The sequence below is a fragment of the Cygnus olor genome, chromosome 2 (genome assembly GCF_009769625.2).
Source record: "Cygnus olor isolate bCygOlo1 chromosome 2, bCygOlo1.pri.v2, whole genome shotgun sequence".
NCBI classification, from domain to species: domain Eukaryota; kingdom Metazoa; phylum Chordata; class Aves; order Anseriformes; family Anatidae; genus Cygnus; species Cygnus olor.
The window spans coordinates 146,747,748-146,762,545 of NC_049170.1; the positions used below are offsets into that span (position 1 = coordinate 146,747,748).

The 14,798-nt window shown below is 40.3% G+C and overlaps 1 protein-coding gene across 6 annotated transcripts in view; it reads right to left on the reverse strand.

The window, feature by feature from the left end:
• SAMD12 (sterile alpha motif domain containing 12) overlaps positions 1–14,798 on the reverse strand; it is a 163,920-nt gene that overhangs the window by 59,190 nt on the left and 89,932 nt on the right. For 2 of the 6 annotated variants that reach the window (XM_040546941.1, XM_040546942.1), the window contains exon 5: positions 5,516–5,601. The exons of 2 other annotated variants lie outside the window; for them this stretch is intronic. In XM_040546941.1, the coding sequence (XP_040402875.1) occupies positions 5,531–5,601 (71 nt within the window). In that variant the 3' untranslated portion in view covers positions 5,516–5,530. Of the gene's footprint in view, positions 1–5,504; positions 5,602–13,049; positions 14,051–14,798 lie in introns of those variants that run through there. 2 more of the 6 variants (XM_040546936.1, XM_040546937.1) reach the window with 2 other exon arrangements.

A 14,798-nucleotide genomic window follows, 5' to 3' on the forward strand; every position in this document is an offset into this window, starting at 1 on the left:
AGTACTTGCTATTTGCTTAATACTCATCTCACTCATTTCAGCCATTTCTGCATTTCATCAGAATTACTTTGGACTCTAAACCTGCCCTCCGAAATGCCCAAAGCCTGTTAGAGCTGATAGTCCCTTACCACTGTGTTCTCCAGTCCATTGTCTGAGATATTATTGCAAATAATGACCAGCACCCGACCGAGGGCAGAATATAGCAGAACTGCACTTCAGGCTCCTTTCCCCATTTAACAAGAAAACAGTAACTAGTCTTTGAACACAGCACTTCAACCAGCTCTTCACCTACCTCACAGTCATTTCACCCAGATGATTTTTCCCTGTTTACTTGTAAGAAGGCCACATGGCTATCCGCAATACTGTCAAAAGCCTTGCTAAAGTAAGGACATACTTACTACTTCCCTTTTTTATACACCTCTTATTCCATTCAGAAAGGAAATTAGAGAGGTTTGACACTTTTTTTTTAAACAAATCCACACTGGCTGTTTTTCTATCAGCTTATTATCCTCTAGGTGTTTAGAGATTGATTAATAATTTGCTGCAGCATTTCACCATGTATCAAAGTTAAGCTGACAGGCTTCCTCAGTTCAAATGTTTAAGTTTGCCCTTCCTCAACCTTCACAAGTTTTAAAGATAAAAGCCAACAGCTCTGGGATGGTTTCATCTGACTCCCAGGTACTCAGGGTCAATTTCCTCAGACACCGATGCCTGCATCTAACTTACCTCCATATATATTTAACATCTCTTTCCCTATTCCAGCTTGTGTTCTTTTCCCTCTAGTAAACAGTCCCAAGCACCCCATCATGATTAACCCATTTTGGAAAACTGAATCCAAGAAAAGCTGAAATGTTCATCCTCCTCTTTGTGATCAGCTTTCCCTTCCCTGTCTTAGAGTAACAGAACTCTAATCATTTCCTTCATATTTCCCTTATGCAACTCATTAAACCAGGTGTTTGTGCCATCTTTTATTTTGTTTCCGCTTTGTAAAGCATTCTCCTACTCCCATTCCTGATTTTCAAGTAATTGCTGAGGTCCTGAAGCAGTTGTGATATTTTGTGTCTGCCTCCTTCAATGGGCTGCCATGCTGCCACGTCTGTAGCATCTTTTCCTTCAAAAACCCATCAGTTACCTTGAACTTTCTTTTCCCTCCCTTCCAACCCTCACCTATCTATTCCAAGGTTCAAAGAAACCAGCTCTTTTAAAGTCCTTTGACATTATTCTGCTGCTTTTACTCATTTTTTCTTTCCTTCAGATCAGAAACCCTTTTGTTTTGTGATCATTTTCACTCACTTTGCTTTCTGCCTTCGAATTCTTAACCACTTCTTTCTGATGACTAAGAAAATAGCATAAAGTAAATTACTTTGCCCTCAGAAACAAAAGCAACCCTCTTTAGATGTTAATTCCTACTAGACAGCCTAGACAAGACTCACTTGACCAAGGGCAGGCATCTACCCAGCATGTCATTCTGGGGAAGAGATCAGGACCTCCCACAGCCAGGTTCAAATTACTCCACGGTAAATGCCTAAAGCAAGTTACACAAAACACCTCTCATGGCTCCTACTTTTCCTACAGCGACCCATAAAGGGAAATCGGACTATTCGCTCACACATTGGCTTCTCTCAAAGCACAGAGCCACGCAGCATGGACGGTACCTCTGGAAGTCTTGCTTAGAGCAGGGTTAGTGTTAAAGTAGGTTGCGCAGGGCTGTGTCCAGTCAAGTCTGGGTTATCTACAAGGATGGACATCCACATCTTCTCTGGGCCTGCTCCACCATCCACTGACTGTCCATTGACTTGCTCCAACCCGTCAACGTTTTTCTTGTACTGGAGAGCCCCAAACTGCACAGAATCTTCAAGATTTAGTCTCACCAGCACCAAAGGGAAGGGAACAATCGGTTCCGTTGACCTGCTGGCCTCACTGCTGCTTGTACAGCCCAGTATGTTGCTGTCCTTTGCAACAAGGGCACACTGCTGCTTCATATTCAAGTTGTTTTCCAATGCCCAGGGTCTTCTTTAGCTGGCTCCCTGGACATTGGCCCTCAGCTTGTACTGGTGCAGGGGGTTGTTGCCTCCGGAGGCAGCACTCTTTGTGTTGGCTGAACTTCCTAAGGTCTATGTCAGCACGCTTCTCCAGAGTGCCCACGTCCCACTGAGTGGCAGTGCTGCCCTCCAGCACACCGAGTACGCCCCCAAATGTGGCATCACCCTACAACTCTCTAAGCGAGCACCCTGTTTCATCCTCACTTTATGCCACTGATTACAACTCTATGAGCCTAACAGTATAGATGATTCTCCATCTACGTTACTAATTATCCTGTCCATATCTCAGCAATTTGGGTATAAGGCCTCTGTGGGAGATCATGTCAAAAGCCTTGCTAAAGTCAAGTTCTACAACATGCACTGCTCCTCGTAACTCCTCATCACAGAAGTAAACAGGGCTGGTTTGCCCTCAGTAAACCCACGTTGGCTCCTCCTTGTCCTTCATGTGCCTGGGCTTCTAAACCACAAGAGTTGACTTGTCTCCTCCGTGTTCCCCATAAAACTGTGTTCTATTAATACTCCTTGATAGTTAAAACGCTCCTTACCCCTTGGGCCTTTCCTATCAATATTTCTGTTAAGTAGAAAAATGCAGAAACTACTCGTCCTAAGCTTGTGGGCAGCAAAGTAACACTGAGCTTGTCAGGATGTTGATCTAAATTTGAACATAGCATGTATCAATAAGTAAACATGGCATTTCTTTTTCAGTTAACACAACCTACACATATTTATTCACATGATTAGCACTTCTATACACGACTCTTGATTGATTTTCATTGCTTACATTCTTGTTATACTTGGTCATTAGTAATGATAGGCAACACTAAGGTTTTGGGTTGTTTGTTTGGTTTGGTTTTGCTTTTGTTTTTTATTATTTTGGATTCATTTTAACCTCTAGTTGTAAAATAGATCTTAGGGTGTAAAAGTGAAGTTCAGTGAAAATGCTGAAGAACAGTATTTTCTAAATACACTACATAATCAAGGCAAAACTAAGCTTATCATTACACTTTAAGTAAGCAGTCTTATTAAGCAAGGAACATTATCTTCACTTGGTGAACTGAATGTCTTACTTCTGGTTACCATATTTCTCAACATCTCAGAACTGGTAGATGCTATCTCCACTGCATAGGTTTTGTTTAAAGTTTAAAAGCAAAATAAGCTTTTCAGCTTTTTTTTTTCATCCCAAGTGGTTTCTTACCTTTGAATGAACTAGTCACTGAATTGAAATAGCTGAATAAACATGAAAAAGATATTATCTTTGCACCTGCAGAAGTCAAAAAAGAGCTTAGCACTTCAACAACAGGTGTTTAACCAGCAACTTTCACCAGTTCGGTTGTCTCGACTTCCTTTGTATTTCAGCAGCAAATATTCCCTGCTAGACGCTGAAAAATACGAATTGAAGTAACTACAGGAACCTGTAAGGTCTAAGGTTACTCTGCTGTCTGAAGTTCAAATAAATCCAATGTACTTCTCTTTAAAAAAGTAAATATGCAGCACAGTTTTAATTTAAAAATCACAGTAAATATTTTATACCCACTTTGCACTACACAATTTGCAACTGTTGGAAATACTGCAGTGTTTGATCACAGTTTTTAGTTCTTTGACTTTTTTAAAAAAGAGAAAGGATTAAAAACTGCAAGAGTCCTTGCTGCATAAAACCACCCAGAAAACAGTCATTGCTTCATCCTCCATAGAGTCCAAGTGTGTGCTGAGGGGAAGAAGTAATAGAGGGTTAGATGTGAATTAATCAACTTTTGGTATAGGGCTCTGTTGCAAGAACTTCTGAGCAAACACATCACTGGTTTCGTATAGTTTTCATTTCATGCTTTTGCAATTGTAACACAGTTTTTGAAAATTCAGGCTATTCAAGCTGTAACTTGTACAAAATCTTGCTTCACTGCTACCAGTATGGTTCATCCTGGCTCTCTGCATTGAGTTTGACATTCTTCCTACTTCAGACACACCTCTGAACCAAAAAGCTGAAGATGCCTAATGTTGCTTTTAAAGCTCACAAGATCAGTTTGTGATTGTAACAGTTTATTTGTCTCTGTTTTCCCTTTATTTTAAATGAAAATACCTCCTTATTTATACACGGGGTAAGTTGAGCAATAAAGACAATAGTTCTAAATAAGAATTAGAGATGTTTAAAACCCACAGAAGTGGGCATGGATGAATTTTGTTTTTTGTTTGGCACATCTGTCAAGCACCTAGATCTGATGTGCTGATACAACAAGACAGCTTAAGGCAATAAACGTGTCAGATCCATCTGTTCTTCGGGACACAGAGAAGAAAAGGAATTGCTCCCTGCAGTATTTTGTACACTCGAGACCATTTTGGAGAGGCTTCCCTCTGCTGCTGACAGCAATTCAGCTCTACCACTTTAAGCCAGAGGGTTTCCAACCTTGTTTCCTGTGCTCCAGCTGGGCATGTTGTGTGCCCTTGGCTTCTACTCCCTGCTCTCCGCAGTCTGAGAATCAGTAGTTTGGAAAAGGATGCAACTACATGAGAATGGCTGCAGCAAAGTCAGGAAACAAAGCACAGAAAGCAAGAGTGGAACACATCCTGGGTGCATGTAACCTCACATCCTGGCTTCTGCCATGGCTTTCAGCAGCTGCATCTCAGACCTGGTGTATTCATGTCCTCCACTACTTTCTTAGAAAAATCATCTCCCAGCCGTGTTTTAACAAAAGCCATGTTTTAGCCACCTTCAGCCACATACAAGGATTTTGGCAGATGTTCAGGGGACACACCTGAAGGAAGAATTAAAATAAAGGTTTCTTGCAGGATATATACAACACACTGATGTCGAGCTGGCTGTATAGATCTTTAACTCAAGTAATGTCCATTCATTTCTCACTTTTGACTGGCAGGAGAAAAGAGGGAAGAACATGCCCAGCCTAAATGAACCTAGGAGACCCACGTAACAAGCACAAAGCTCAGTTGTGTTCTGTAGCGAGCAGCACACAGTGTTAGCCACATGCAGGCAGGAAACAAGAACAGGAAAGCTCTTTTGTCCCACATATCGGTCACACATAGATATTATCCAACCCATCTGAAAATCAAACCTCCAAGAAGGCAGAGCTCACTGGAAAAGATCCTGCTTTGCTCAGCCCTGTCAGATTAGTCCCAATGTTGAGAGGTCTTTAACCTTGTTTCAACTTTTCCCTAAATATTTACGGCTAACATCGAGCTCTCAGCATTGAATTCTGGCTGTAACAGTCCTACTGAGAATGACTTGGTCTAGGTCAAAACCACACTGACTGTAATGAAGCAAATGACCAAACACCTTGTCCTCTGACTCCACATGCAGGTCATGCAAGACAGTAGGGCATAAATATGAGGAGATGGGCTGGGAAGGGGTTGTGGGGCGGGAGGAGTTCCCGATCCAAAAACCGCAGCTTCTGCCGTGCAGTGCCAGACGGAGCTGCTCTGCACATCACAGGTGTAAACGCAGATCTCAGATGTGTAAAGCAGCTTCGACCTTCAGCTTATCATTCAGCACGTACATAAACAAACAGCCAGCACAGTGGGCTGCAGAATGCGTAGAGGCTCTGGTGAAGCCCTGCAGAAAAAGGGGATGGAGATGGGGGGTAAATTACAGAAGTCTTGCAATGTACGAGGTCAAGCAAAGAGGGATTGGACCTTTACTGTCTCAGTCTGCTAAGCATCAAAGGTGATGGATTAAGCATATCGCCCACTGTAGTTCAAGGAACTCATGCATATTATCAGTTTCTTAAAAAGGCCGACAAAAATCGTGAAGGAACAAAACATGTAATTAAAGCTGAGGGTCTGATTAGTGAAACCCAGAAATATCCTTTTGGAAAGCCAGCCCTATTTGCTGCAAATCAGTTTCAGCAGCCAATTTGAAGCTATCACACCAGCACGCTGTTATACGTAAGTTAATAAGCACTTACTATTGATGGTTTCTGCAGTGGCTGTTAAATTTTTAATCATATCCTTAATTTACTGTTTACGTTCTTATCCAATTAAAGTGTGTGTGCATGCGTGTGACAGAGAGAACATGGAAAGCTGTCTTTGCTCGGACATACAAACCCTGGGTGATGTATGTCCATTGGAAACATTTTTTTCCTCTTCCCTTATCAAATTCAGTGAGACTGCTGTCCTTTCCAAATATAAAAAGATTTAAAAATCTTGCTTTCTAAATGTAGAAGTATGTGTCTCCTCCTGCTTGATTTTTTTTTTTTTTTCACACAGCCCTCTTATTTTCAGGAGGATGCCATCCCAGTCTGCTGTGCTAAGTTTGCACAATTCTGCTGTTAGAAATGGGCCCCGCTGACCTCTCTGTACAATGCTGTAGCTGGAGTTTTGAAGTGAATGTCATTAAAATGCCCAGTGCCTAAAAATGGGCAGCTTTATTGGCACTTTCCTGAACAGAAATCCCAGCATCCCTTTTCATTTGTAGATCAGACATTTAGGTAACGCTCTGGGACATCCTCATCCCCAGCTCAAGCTTTCAATAGATTCCTCCAGCCACAAAAACTAGACGCGCTGAGGAGATGGGAGATGGATCATTTATTTTTAAGCACTGACAATTTTTCACGGTGATCAACAATAAAGTTCTCAATTACAGAAGGAGAGTAAATAAACTGAAGGAGGATAGAGCTTTAAAGAGAGCTGGGTGATGACGGAAGGAGAGAGATTAGAAAATCTCAGCGTCCAAGAGATGAGCTAATCACAAATAAAATGACATTACAGTCCTATTACTACCTCATGCTGAAAAAGTCCAGGCTGCCATCTACTTTATTTTGTTCCCAGGATTAAAAAAAATAAATAAATAAATAAGGCAGTTCTATCACTCCAAATATAACACCTCAAATTTCTTTTTCTCTACAGCAGAAGAAAAGTAAAGATAGGAGATCAATATGTTCATAGAAGAAAATAAACATCTGGAAGTTCCCACATAAGGGAGAAACGAAAAGGCTGCGGATGTCCTAACAGTGGCAGAGCAGGTTGGGTTCCTGTGTGGAGCTAAAAGCCTAATAAATAGAGATGAGTAAACTGCTTTTAGAGAAAATGCTGCAGTTACATTGTTCTTTTTCAGAAGCCCATTAAACCTGCAGCCGAAGCACTGGGCAGTTGCACACACCTTTGTGCAGGGACCGTTCCTCAAAACACCCCCACCAGGGAGTTTTTCTACCGAGTGCACTCAGACCTGCACTCCAGGAACCGGACTCCTGCCTTTAAAACAAAAGCCGCCCGCATCAGCCAGGCAGCTCAAAAAGGCAGCTTCAGTTCTCGTTTTATTCTTTGCCCCCGGGGGCAGGAACTTTCAGCAAGGAAGGATGAGAATATGTAATAAAAGGGAGACAGGAAGGTCTCCAGTAGGCTCGGAGTCCTAAAGATAGCAATGAAACTAGCACGAAGGGAAGGAGGAAACCACCCTCCCACATGAGAGGAAACCCCAAAATAAAACCTTTTGGCAGATGGTAAAAGGCTTTAGCATTCAATAAAATGAACAAGCTGCATGAGAATGCAAAAGAGCTTCAAGGGAGACACAGAAAGCACAAACAAAAGAAGTATGAAAAAGCTTGGTTTTCCAGTCATTCTTTTGTGTTATTATTTTGAGTCGTTTTTGGATAGGTTTTACCAGCCTTTCTATTTAATTCAAACTATGCAGTTCACGGCTTTCAAGAGACTTACACCTTCATTGCCCATATGAATTACATGAAAGGAAAAAGTTTTCAGCAACTTTTGTGAATTACAAAGCAAAAAGTTAAGTTCCCAATGAGCACTTCGGCTGGAGCTCTCAGCCTGGTCCTGGCCTTCATGTGCACGACTCGAACCACCTTCAGAGAGGCAAGAAAAGCCACAATCCTAAAATAATACTAATGGTTTACTGTTTGTATCAGGCTCAACCACATCCAGATAAGAGGAGGAGCTCAGAGGACAGGACCTGTCTAACCCTAGTAATTAAAGAACTCACAGTCAAGAAAAATTGCCAAAGCACAGGTAATTTACAACCCAGGACAGTTTATAAAATGAGTCCATCACTGATTCATACTAAAGGAACATTTAAATTACAAGTAAGAAAACCACACCGAAACCCCTTAACCCAGAACTTGTAATTTATTTATTTTAGCCTTTTTGGTTGGCGCTTTAATTCTACTACCAGCGAGCAGCAGTTAGCTCAGGTGAAAAATTCTTCACAGAAAGTAATAGGATGTGAAAGATGACGCTATGAATTGTAGCAAAAAAAAATAAAAATCAATTTAAGGGTATAGCATAACCAAATGCTGCTAACAGGTACAGATAACGGCAGAAAAATTAATATACTAAGGTAGTGGAAGATCGGTGGCAAATTAAAAGTAGGTAACGTCACTTGTTATATACTTCACACTGAGAAGCAAAAAATGGCAAAATCTACTGCCTTGCTTTTCCTCTATTCATTTTTAGCTAACCCAAATTAGATGGCTAGGCCTCCAGCTGACGAAGGAAAGAGCCTCCAGAGGGCAATGCATTGTACCTATCATGGGCATCTGTTTTAGAAAGGCACAGATTATCTCTGGAGGTGGCTATCACTCTTCATTGATTACTTGAGAAATGTGAGCAATGACTTCAAATAGACACCTAACTTTTGGCTAGAAAAATAAGATACAAAACAGGTTTTGTGGTTTTTATTTTCATCGGTGATTATGAAATTAGGATTTCAAATGACATAGGTAGTGAGCATCATCAAAAGAAAATTTGAGACCAGGTAGGAAATAGCTAAGAAAAAGTTTATAAAGAGAACAACACATCAAAACTGTATTTTTGATATAATAAAATTGGCAAGGGATCATGATATTTTTCAATTTTAGAAAGACCTATGCTGACTTAAAGAACAGAACACTTATGCTTCTGTATTTGTGGTTTTAATTAAGTTACTAAAAAGGGTTATGGATTTGATCCAGAGGTCAGCAGAGTCATCGGTACCCTTCATTGATCTGAATGGGCTTTATAGTCTCATGCTGCAGAGGAAAAATGGGGTTGATCTTCTTCTCATTTTAACTAGTTTCACATTTCACCAAAATCAATGGAGCATTACTGCTTCATTTGCCCTCATAGAACCAAGAGCAAAGTTGAGGTCTCATATTTTCAAAGGGAGATTATTTGGATAAAACCAACCTGGAGCTGGTGGTAGACATAGATTTGTATTCTTCTCAGTAACTACTCTTGCTATATGCTCACTGCATTAGAATTGATACAGATTGTGTGCATGAAGAGTATGGACCAAGTTTTGAATCATCTGAAGACTTTCTCAAAGACCTTATCCACGTTAATTATAAGCAGCAGAAACTTAAAGAAGACACTAGCATCAGGTGCTCCTAATTCTTAGAGATATCCATGATAAAAGGATTCATTTTATCTGGTCCCAGCATCTGTTTAATGTTCCTCATCTAAACACCCTGGGTTCTGATCATTTGAATCAAGAGAAAACATGGAATAAACTTGTAAAACAAATTGTTATACTAGAATTATCATGTGATCAGTTAAACCATGTAGAAGTAAAATTCCCACAGTGACAGGTCCCATTATTAGAGAGAACCAAAGAGATCTCAAGAACAGCAGTAACAGTATAATAAAGGAAAACATGAGTTGCTGACAAAGCAACAATCACACGTTTTAGTGCTTAACACAGCAGCTGATATTTAAGAAGGGAGAAAGAGAACTTATCAACAAAGAGTTCTAGCAAGCAAGTATCAGTAAACAACAATAATTCACTCTAAAAAAGAGCTTATTAGGATTAGAAGAAAATAAAATGCTATTTTCACAGCAACAGCTAAAAAACCCTCTACACCTAAAAGACAGATTTCTAGAAAAAAAGACAAAAAAACTCATAGATATCTCATTTTAAGAAGATACAACCCAGCAAAAAGACATTTGTTACCTTGATGGGCTGTAAGGGCTGGCTATTTTCCATGATCCTCAAAAACTATGATCCAGGTTTAAGTAGAGATCTACAAAAGTCAACAGTATCGGTGATTAGTGTCACAGCCAACAGCTCCACCAGAACGGATGGCAGCTGCAATGCTGGACACATTAAGGTAATTCATGAGCCTAGAGAAAGATGCATTCAGAAACTCCGCAGGTGACAGCAGATTTGTCAGTGGAGCTGTGGAGGTAGGACTATCCCTCCCTTCCTTTTCCCGTCCCTTTCATGTGAAAAATGGTTTGCTTCAAAAAGTCTTTCAAGTTTGGACCAAGAATTGTAACCGCCGTGACACCGGGGGAGTGATGAGCTTAGGGAATTTGCAAAGGTCTATCTGCATCCTTAATTGCCTGACACTTTTAAAAGCCAGTCCATTGTCTAAGATAACGCTGATTGCTTCTTCCGGCATCCAGGAGTCTTTAAATGCGGCTGGACCATCTTGGCACCTTATGACAGAAAATCACAAGGCATGGCTGAATAGCATTTCACATAACTACGCTCTCTGGAACAAGCTGAAGAAATTCCTCACCAATCAACTGCAGTCTAATCAGCCCTTTAAACACTTAGGCTGAGGGGAAACCAGCGAAAGAAAACTAGAACAGTAGATATTAATCTCTTGGCACAACTTTAACAACAATCCTCAGTTACTCAGGAGATCGTAAAGGAATGAAAAACGAAAAGAAATAGCATTAGAAAGAAGCCTTTCCTCTTTGTTTCTTGAAAAGGCTGGAGTGAGCTAACACTTTAAAGAAAGAAGGAAATGTGATTACTATTCCCCCTCCATCTCTACCTCTGACATATGCTGAAGAGAAAATAAAAGAAAAAAACATACTGTTTAGAGGACTTTGGAGAACACATTTTAATAACACAAGTTTTGCATTACTGCTCCCTGAACAAAGACATAATCAGTTAGAAAGAACCCCTTCCTTTTTGCTTTGCAAAACCTTTTTTTTTCCTGGTCTTTCTCTCAAAACCCATCTCCTGAAAATCCTACACAACAGTGCTCCCTCAACACAGAAAACACGAACTGAACTTTGGAGTCTGTTGACTGATGTTATTGCCAGCAAAGCTTCCTAACTGGTCTCAGTAAAGGATAAGGCAAAATTATTTGTTTCAAGACACAGTGTTGAAGTGGCTTCAAATGCACCTCACGGCATCAAAGGCCAGCTGATGGCAGCTGGGTGTCCCAGATGAACTGACTGGGAAGACCTGAATCCTATTTCTAGTGGAGAGGGCTCAAAGCTCTACAACCATGTCAATGTATATGCCTTCAGACTGCTCTCAAGCTTGAAGGGGAACCTTGACGTGCTTTCTTGTTCACATACGAAAGCCTTTACCATGCTTTCCCTATAGTTCCTGAGGATGAGCTCCAGCTCTCTTGTATAATGAGTGTGCCTGGTCAGAGTCCTGACATTTCGTATCGGGCTGTCTGGATATAAAACCAAGTGAGCACTCCTAAGCCCAGATGTTTTCTAATGAGGTTGTCTTCAGGTGGACATCAGTGGTACAAGCCAAGAGTATGTAAACTAACTCATTTTCTAACTATGTGGATAACTGAGAATAAGCTGTAGGATGTGGGTGAAACCTTAGTGCGGTTGAGGAGCTTCAGAACTGTATGGCATTGCCATGCATGCACAGCCTAAAACTCAACCCTTTACTCATATACTGAGAAAAACGAAGACTTACTCAATGGCCTTAGAGATGACACCTGAGTTCTGTAAGGAACTGCAGATTTTCACAATGTGTCCTTTCTTCACACAGGTAATTTTTAATAAGACAGGTGACTGGGAGTCATTTTTTTACTGGTAAAAACTTTGAAAATTCTGTGAATGTAAAACTATGCATAACAGTACACATTTCAATATTCATAGAATGGCTCGGGTTGGAAGGGACCTTAAAGATCACCCAGTTCCAGCCCCCTGCCATGGGCAGGGACACCTCCCACCAGACCAGGTTGCCCAAAGCCCCATCCAGCCTGGCCTTGAGCACCTCCAGGGATGGGGCATCCACAGCTTCTCTGGGCAGCCTGTGCCAGTGCCTCGCCACCCTCTGAGTGAAGAATTTCTTCCTTATATCTAATCTGAATGTAGCCTGTTTCAGTTTAAGGCCATTACCCTTGTCCTATCCCTACAGCCCCTGACAAAGAGTCCCTCCCCAGCTTTCCTGTAGGCCCCCTTTAGGTACTGGAAGGCCGCTGTAAGGTCTCCCCGGAGCCTTCTCTTCTCCAGGCTGTACAACCCCAACTCTCCCAGCCTGTCTTCATAGGAGAGGTGCTCCAGCTCTCTGATCATCCTCGTGGCCCTCTTCTGGACTTGTTCTAATAGGTCCACATCCTTCTTATATGTTATGATCACACAACACAGCTGTAACTGAACTGCAAACAGAATAATAGGTTTATTTAAAAAAAACATTTATCTGGCCACTTACTTCCATTAATATTCACATTGAAAACCGTGGCTGCTGTATTGATGTTGTCATCTGCTGGAATTAGCACTTAAATAAAAAAAATTACAGGTGTCTCATGAGTACTATCCTCAGGCTGCATAGAGGAAAATTAAGTATTTGTTGACAGCTGTTCAGAATTTTGTTAGAATTCAGAACTCCTTAATGTCAAGGACCACAAGATCATTGTTAAACACTTCAATATATTACTTTATAGGGAATCAATTTCAATTAAAATCCATTCAAATAGTGACTGGAAAAATTCTATAATATTGATCTTCAGGGGGAACTAGCATAGCTAAAATTATTAATCATACCTGAACATGTCATAAAACACTGGTCTAGTACCCATGTTTTATAATCATGTCAAATAAAAAGGTTAAAAAAATCAACCCTTTCCTTTGTGGAAGATGCTGGAGATCTGCATACTGCTTAGTAATAAAAAAAACAGATCATAACACTGCTGAATGACTGTATGACTGAGTAAATGAAGGTGCTCTATCACAGGTAGCATAAAAGCCATTAAGAGAAAACTTTTATTTGAATAGAACCACATTCATTTTTAAAATTACATTCAGAAATGCTTTTAAAGAAATTGAGTGAAAAAAGAGAAAGTTTTAAACAAAACACATACTTTTTATATAACTTAGAAAAGCAAGTTTACAAAAGTATAAAAAGGGGAGGGATTTTCTCCCACCTCCATTGATTCTTTCCAGTAATTATAAATCTTTATTGCACAGGCCATAAATGCTAGCAACAACAGGAAGAAAAAATGCTTTTGAACTATTTGGCAAAGTCCACCTACGTGGATTGAAAACAGCAAAACTTTATATTTTCAAAAAGGGTTTAAGTGACTTTCGTGTTTGTTACAAGTACCAATATGGTGAAACACTTTGCTAACAGAACACATTTATGCAGGCGTCAGTAGCACTGGTTTCATAAAATCAGAAATACTGTGTTATCTGAGTGAAGAGGGCAATTCATCCAGCCTTCAGAACCGCATTTTGCTGCTTGGGAGTTTACATCTAGGCATAGCGAGTGGGAATTGATCTCACCTAATATTAGTCGTCTGCCCTGTAGACAAATATACCTGACAGACATCCTGATCTTCTACAATAATCAATGGAGAGCAACAGGAACAATTCCTCTGATGTGTCTGAGATGTGACTGGTCTGTACGTGAAATACAGAGGATGCATGGCTACTACTGCACGCACATAACAGTGGGATTGCTTCGTCTCTGTAGAAGGCAGAAGAGTCCCAACCGAAGGCACACAAAGGTAGGCTTTGGAAGTTTTGGCTCCACTGAGGATGCCATATTTCTGTTTGTAAAAAGATTTCTTGTGAAGAACTTGGTTGATGACAAAATAAGACAGATACTAAATGGATAGCAAAAGAACTAGGCAGGGATTCTTCCTAATGCAGTACTTCTGGATGCTGGGGAGCACAAGGGGATGAGACCACAGAGAGAGTCCAGGGTTCTTGGCTCTGTCAGAGACAGAGCATTTGGAAGTGGGATAGCGTTCTGATCCAGAAGGACATTTCCTATCCTCTTATTTCCAGCTCTGCTCATTCAGATTGTCCATAAAGGTGTTAGCTGATGAAGACTACATCAACCAGAAGCCCAGCAGTGTAAATTCCTATGCGTTTTCCAAGGGGTAGGAAGGTATAGTTAGAGCTCTGATTCTTCATTTATTTCACAAAACAACTATCAATCCTAATTTTATTCTAGGCCCGATTTCTGGAAAACCTCATTAGAAATGACAAGTATGTTACATTGTAAATGGCACCATCTTACAATATGTAGACGTGATTTATTTGAATTCTGTGTGAACAACTGTACCTATTGCTGGAATCCCTTTTAACAGCCTGTTCCTTTCAGCTGGGTGAAAACAAGTGATTTCTGCTGGCATTGATCACAAACAGCTGCTGTTAAATCACAGCCTCTGACTGTTCAAAACTTTCCTATTTGGTTGAAAGTCTTTCATGACTGGTCACAGCACAAACAGCAATATTTAAATTTTTTCTTAAACCTTTTAGCAAAATTGTTTCTTCTCTTTCCAATTTACACAAGAGTGGGGAAATATGCATATATATAAAAATAAATACGTAAGATTTATTCATTCAACATGTAAGACAATTTTGGGTATGGATTAGCTTAGAAGGGCCAAACTCTCCACACCTAATTTTCCAGCATACTGACTTCTAAGAAATTTGAAAAGCAGGAATGAGAAAGAAAAAAACACAACATTAATAAAACGATAAGAAAATGAGACAACTGCAATCAATCGTATAAAATGGATAAAACTGCATTCCTGCTAGACTAAGTTGCAATATCATTTATAGAAACATATAAAAATGCAAGCATCTAATAGTATTATACAGCTA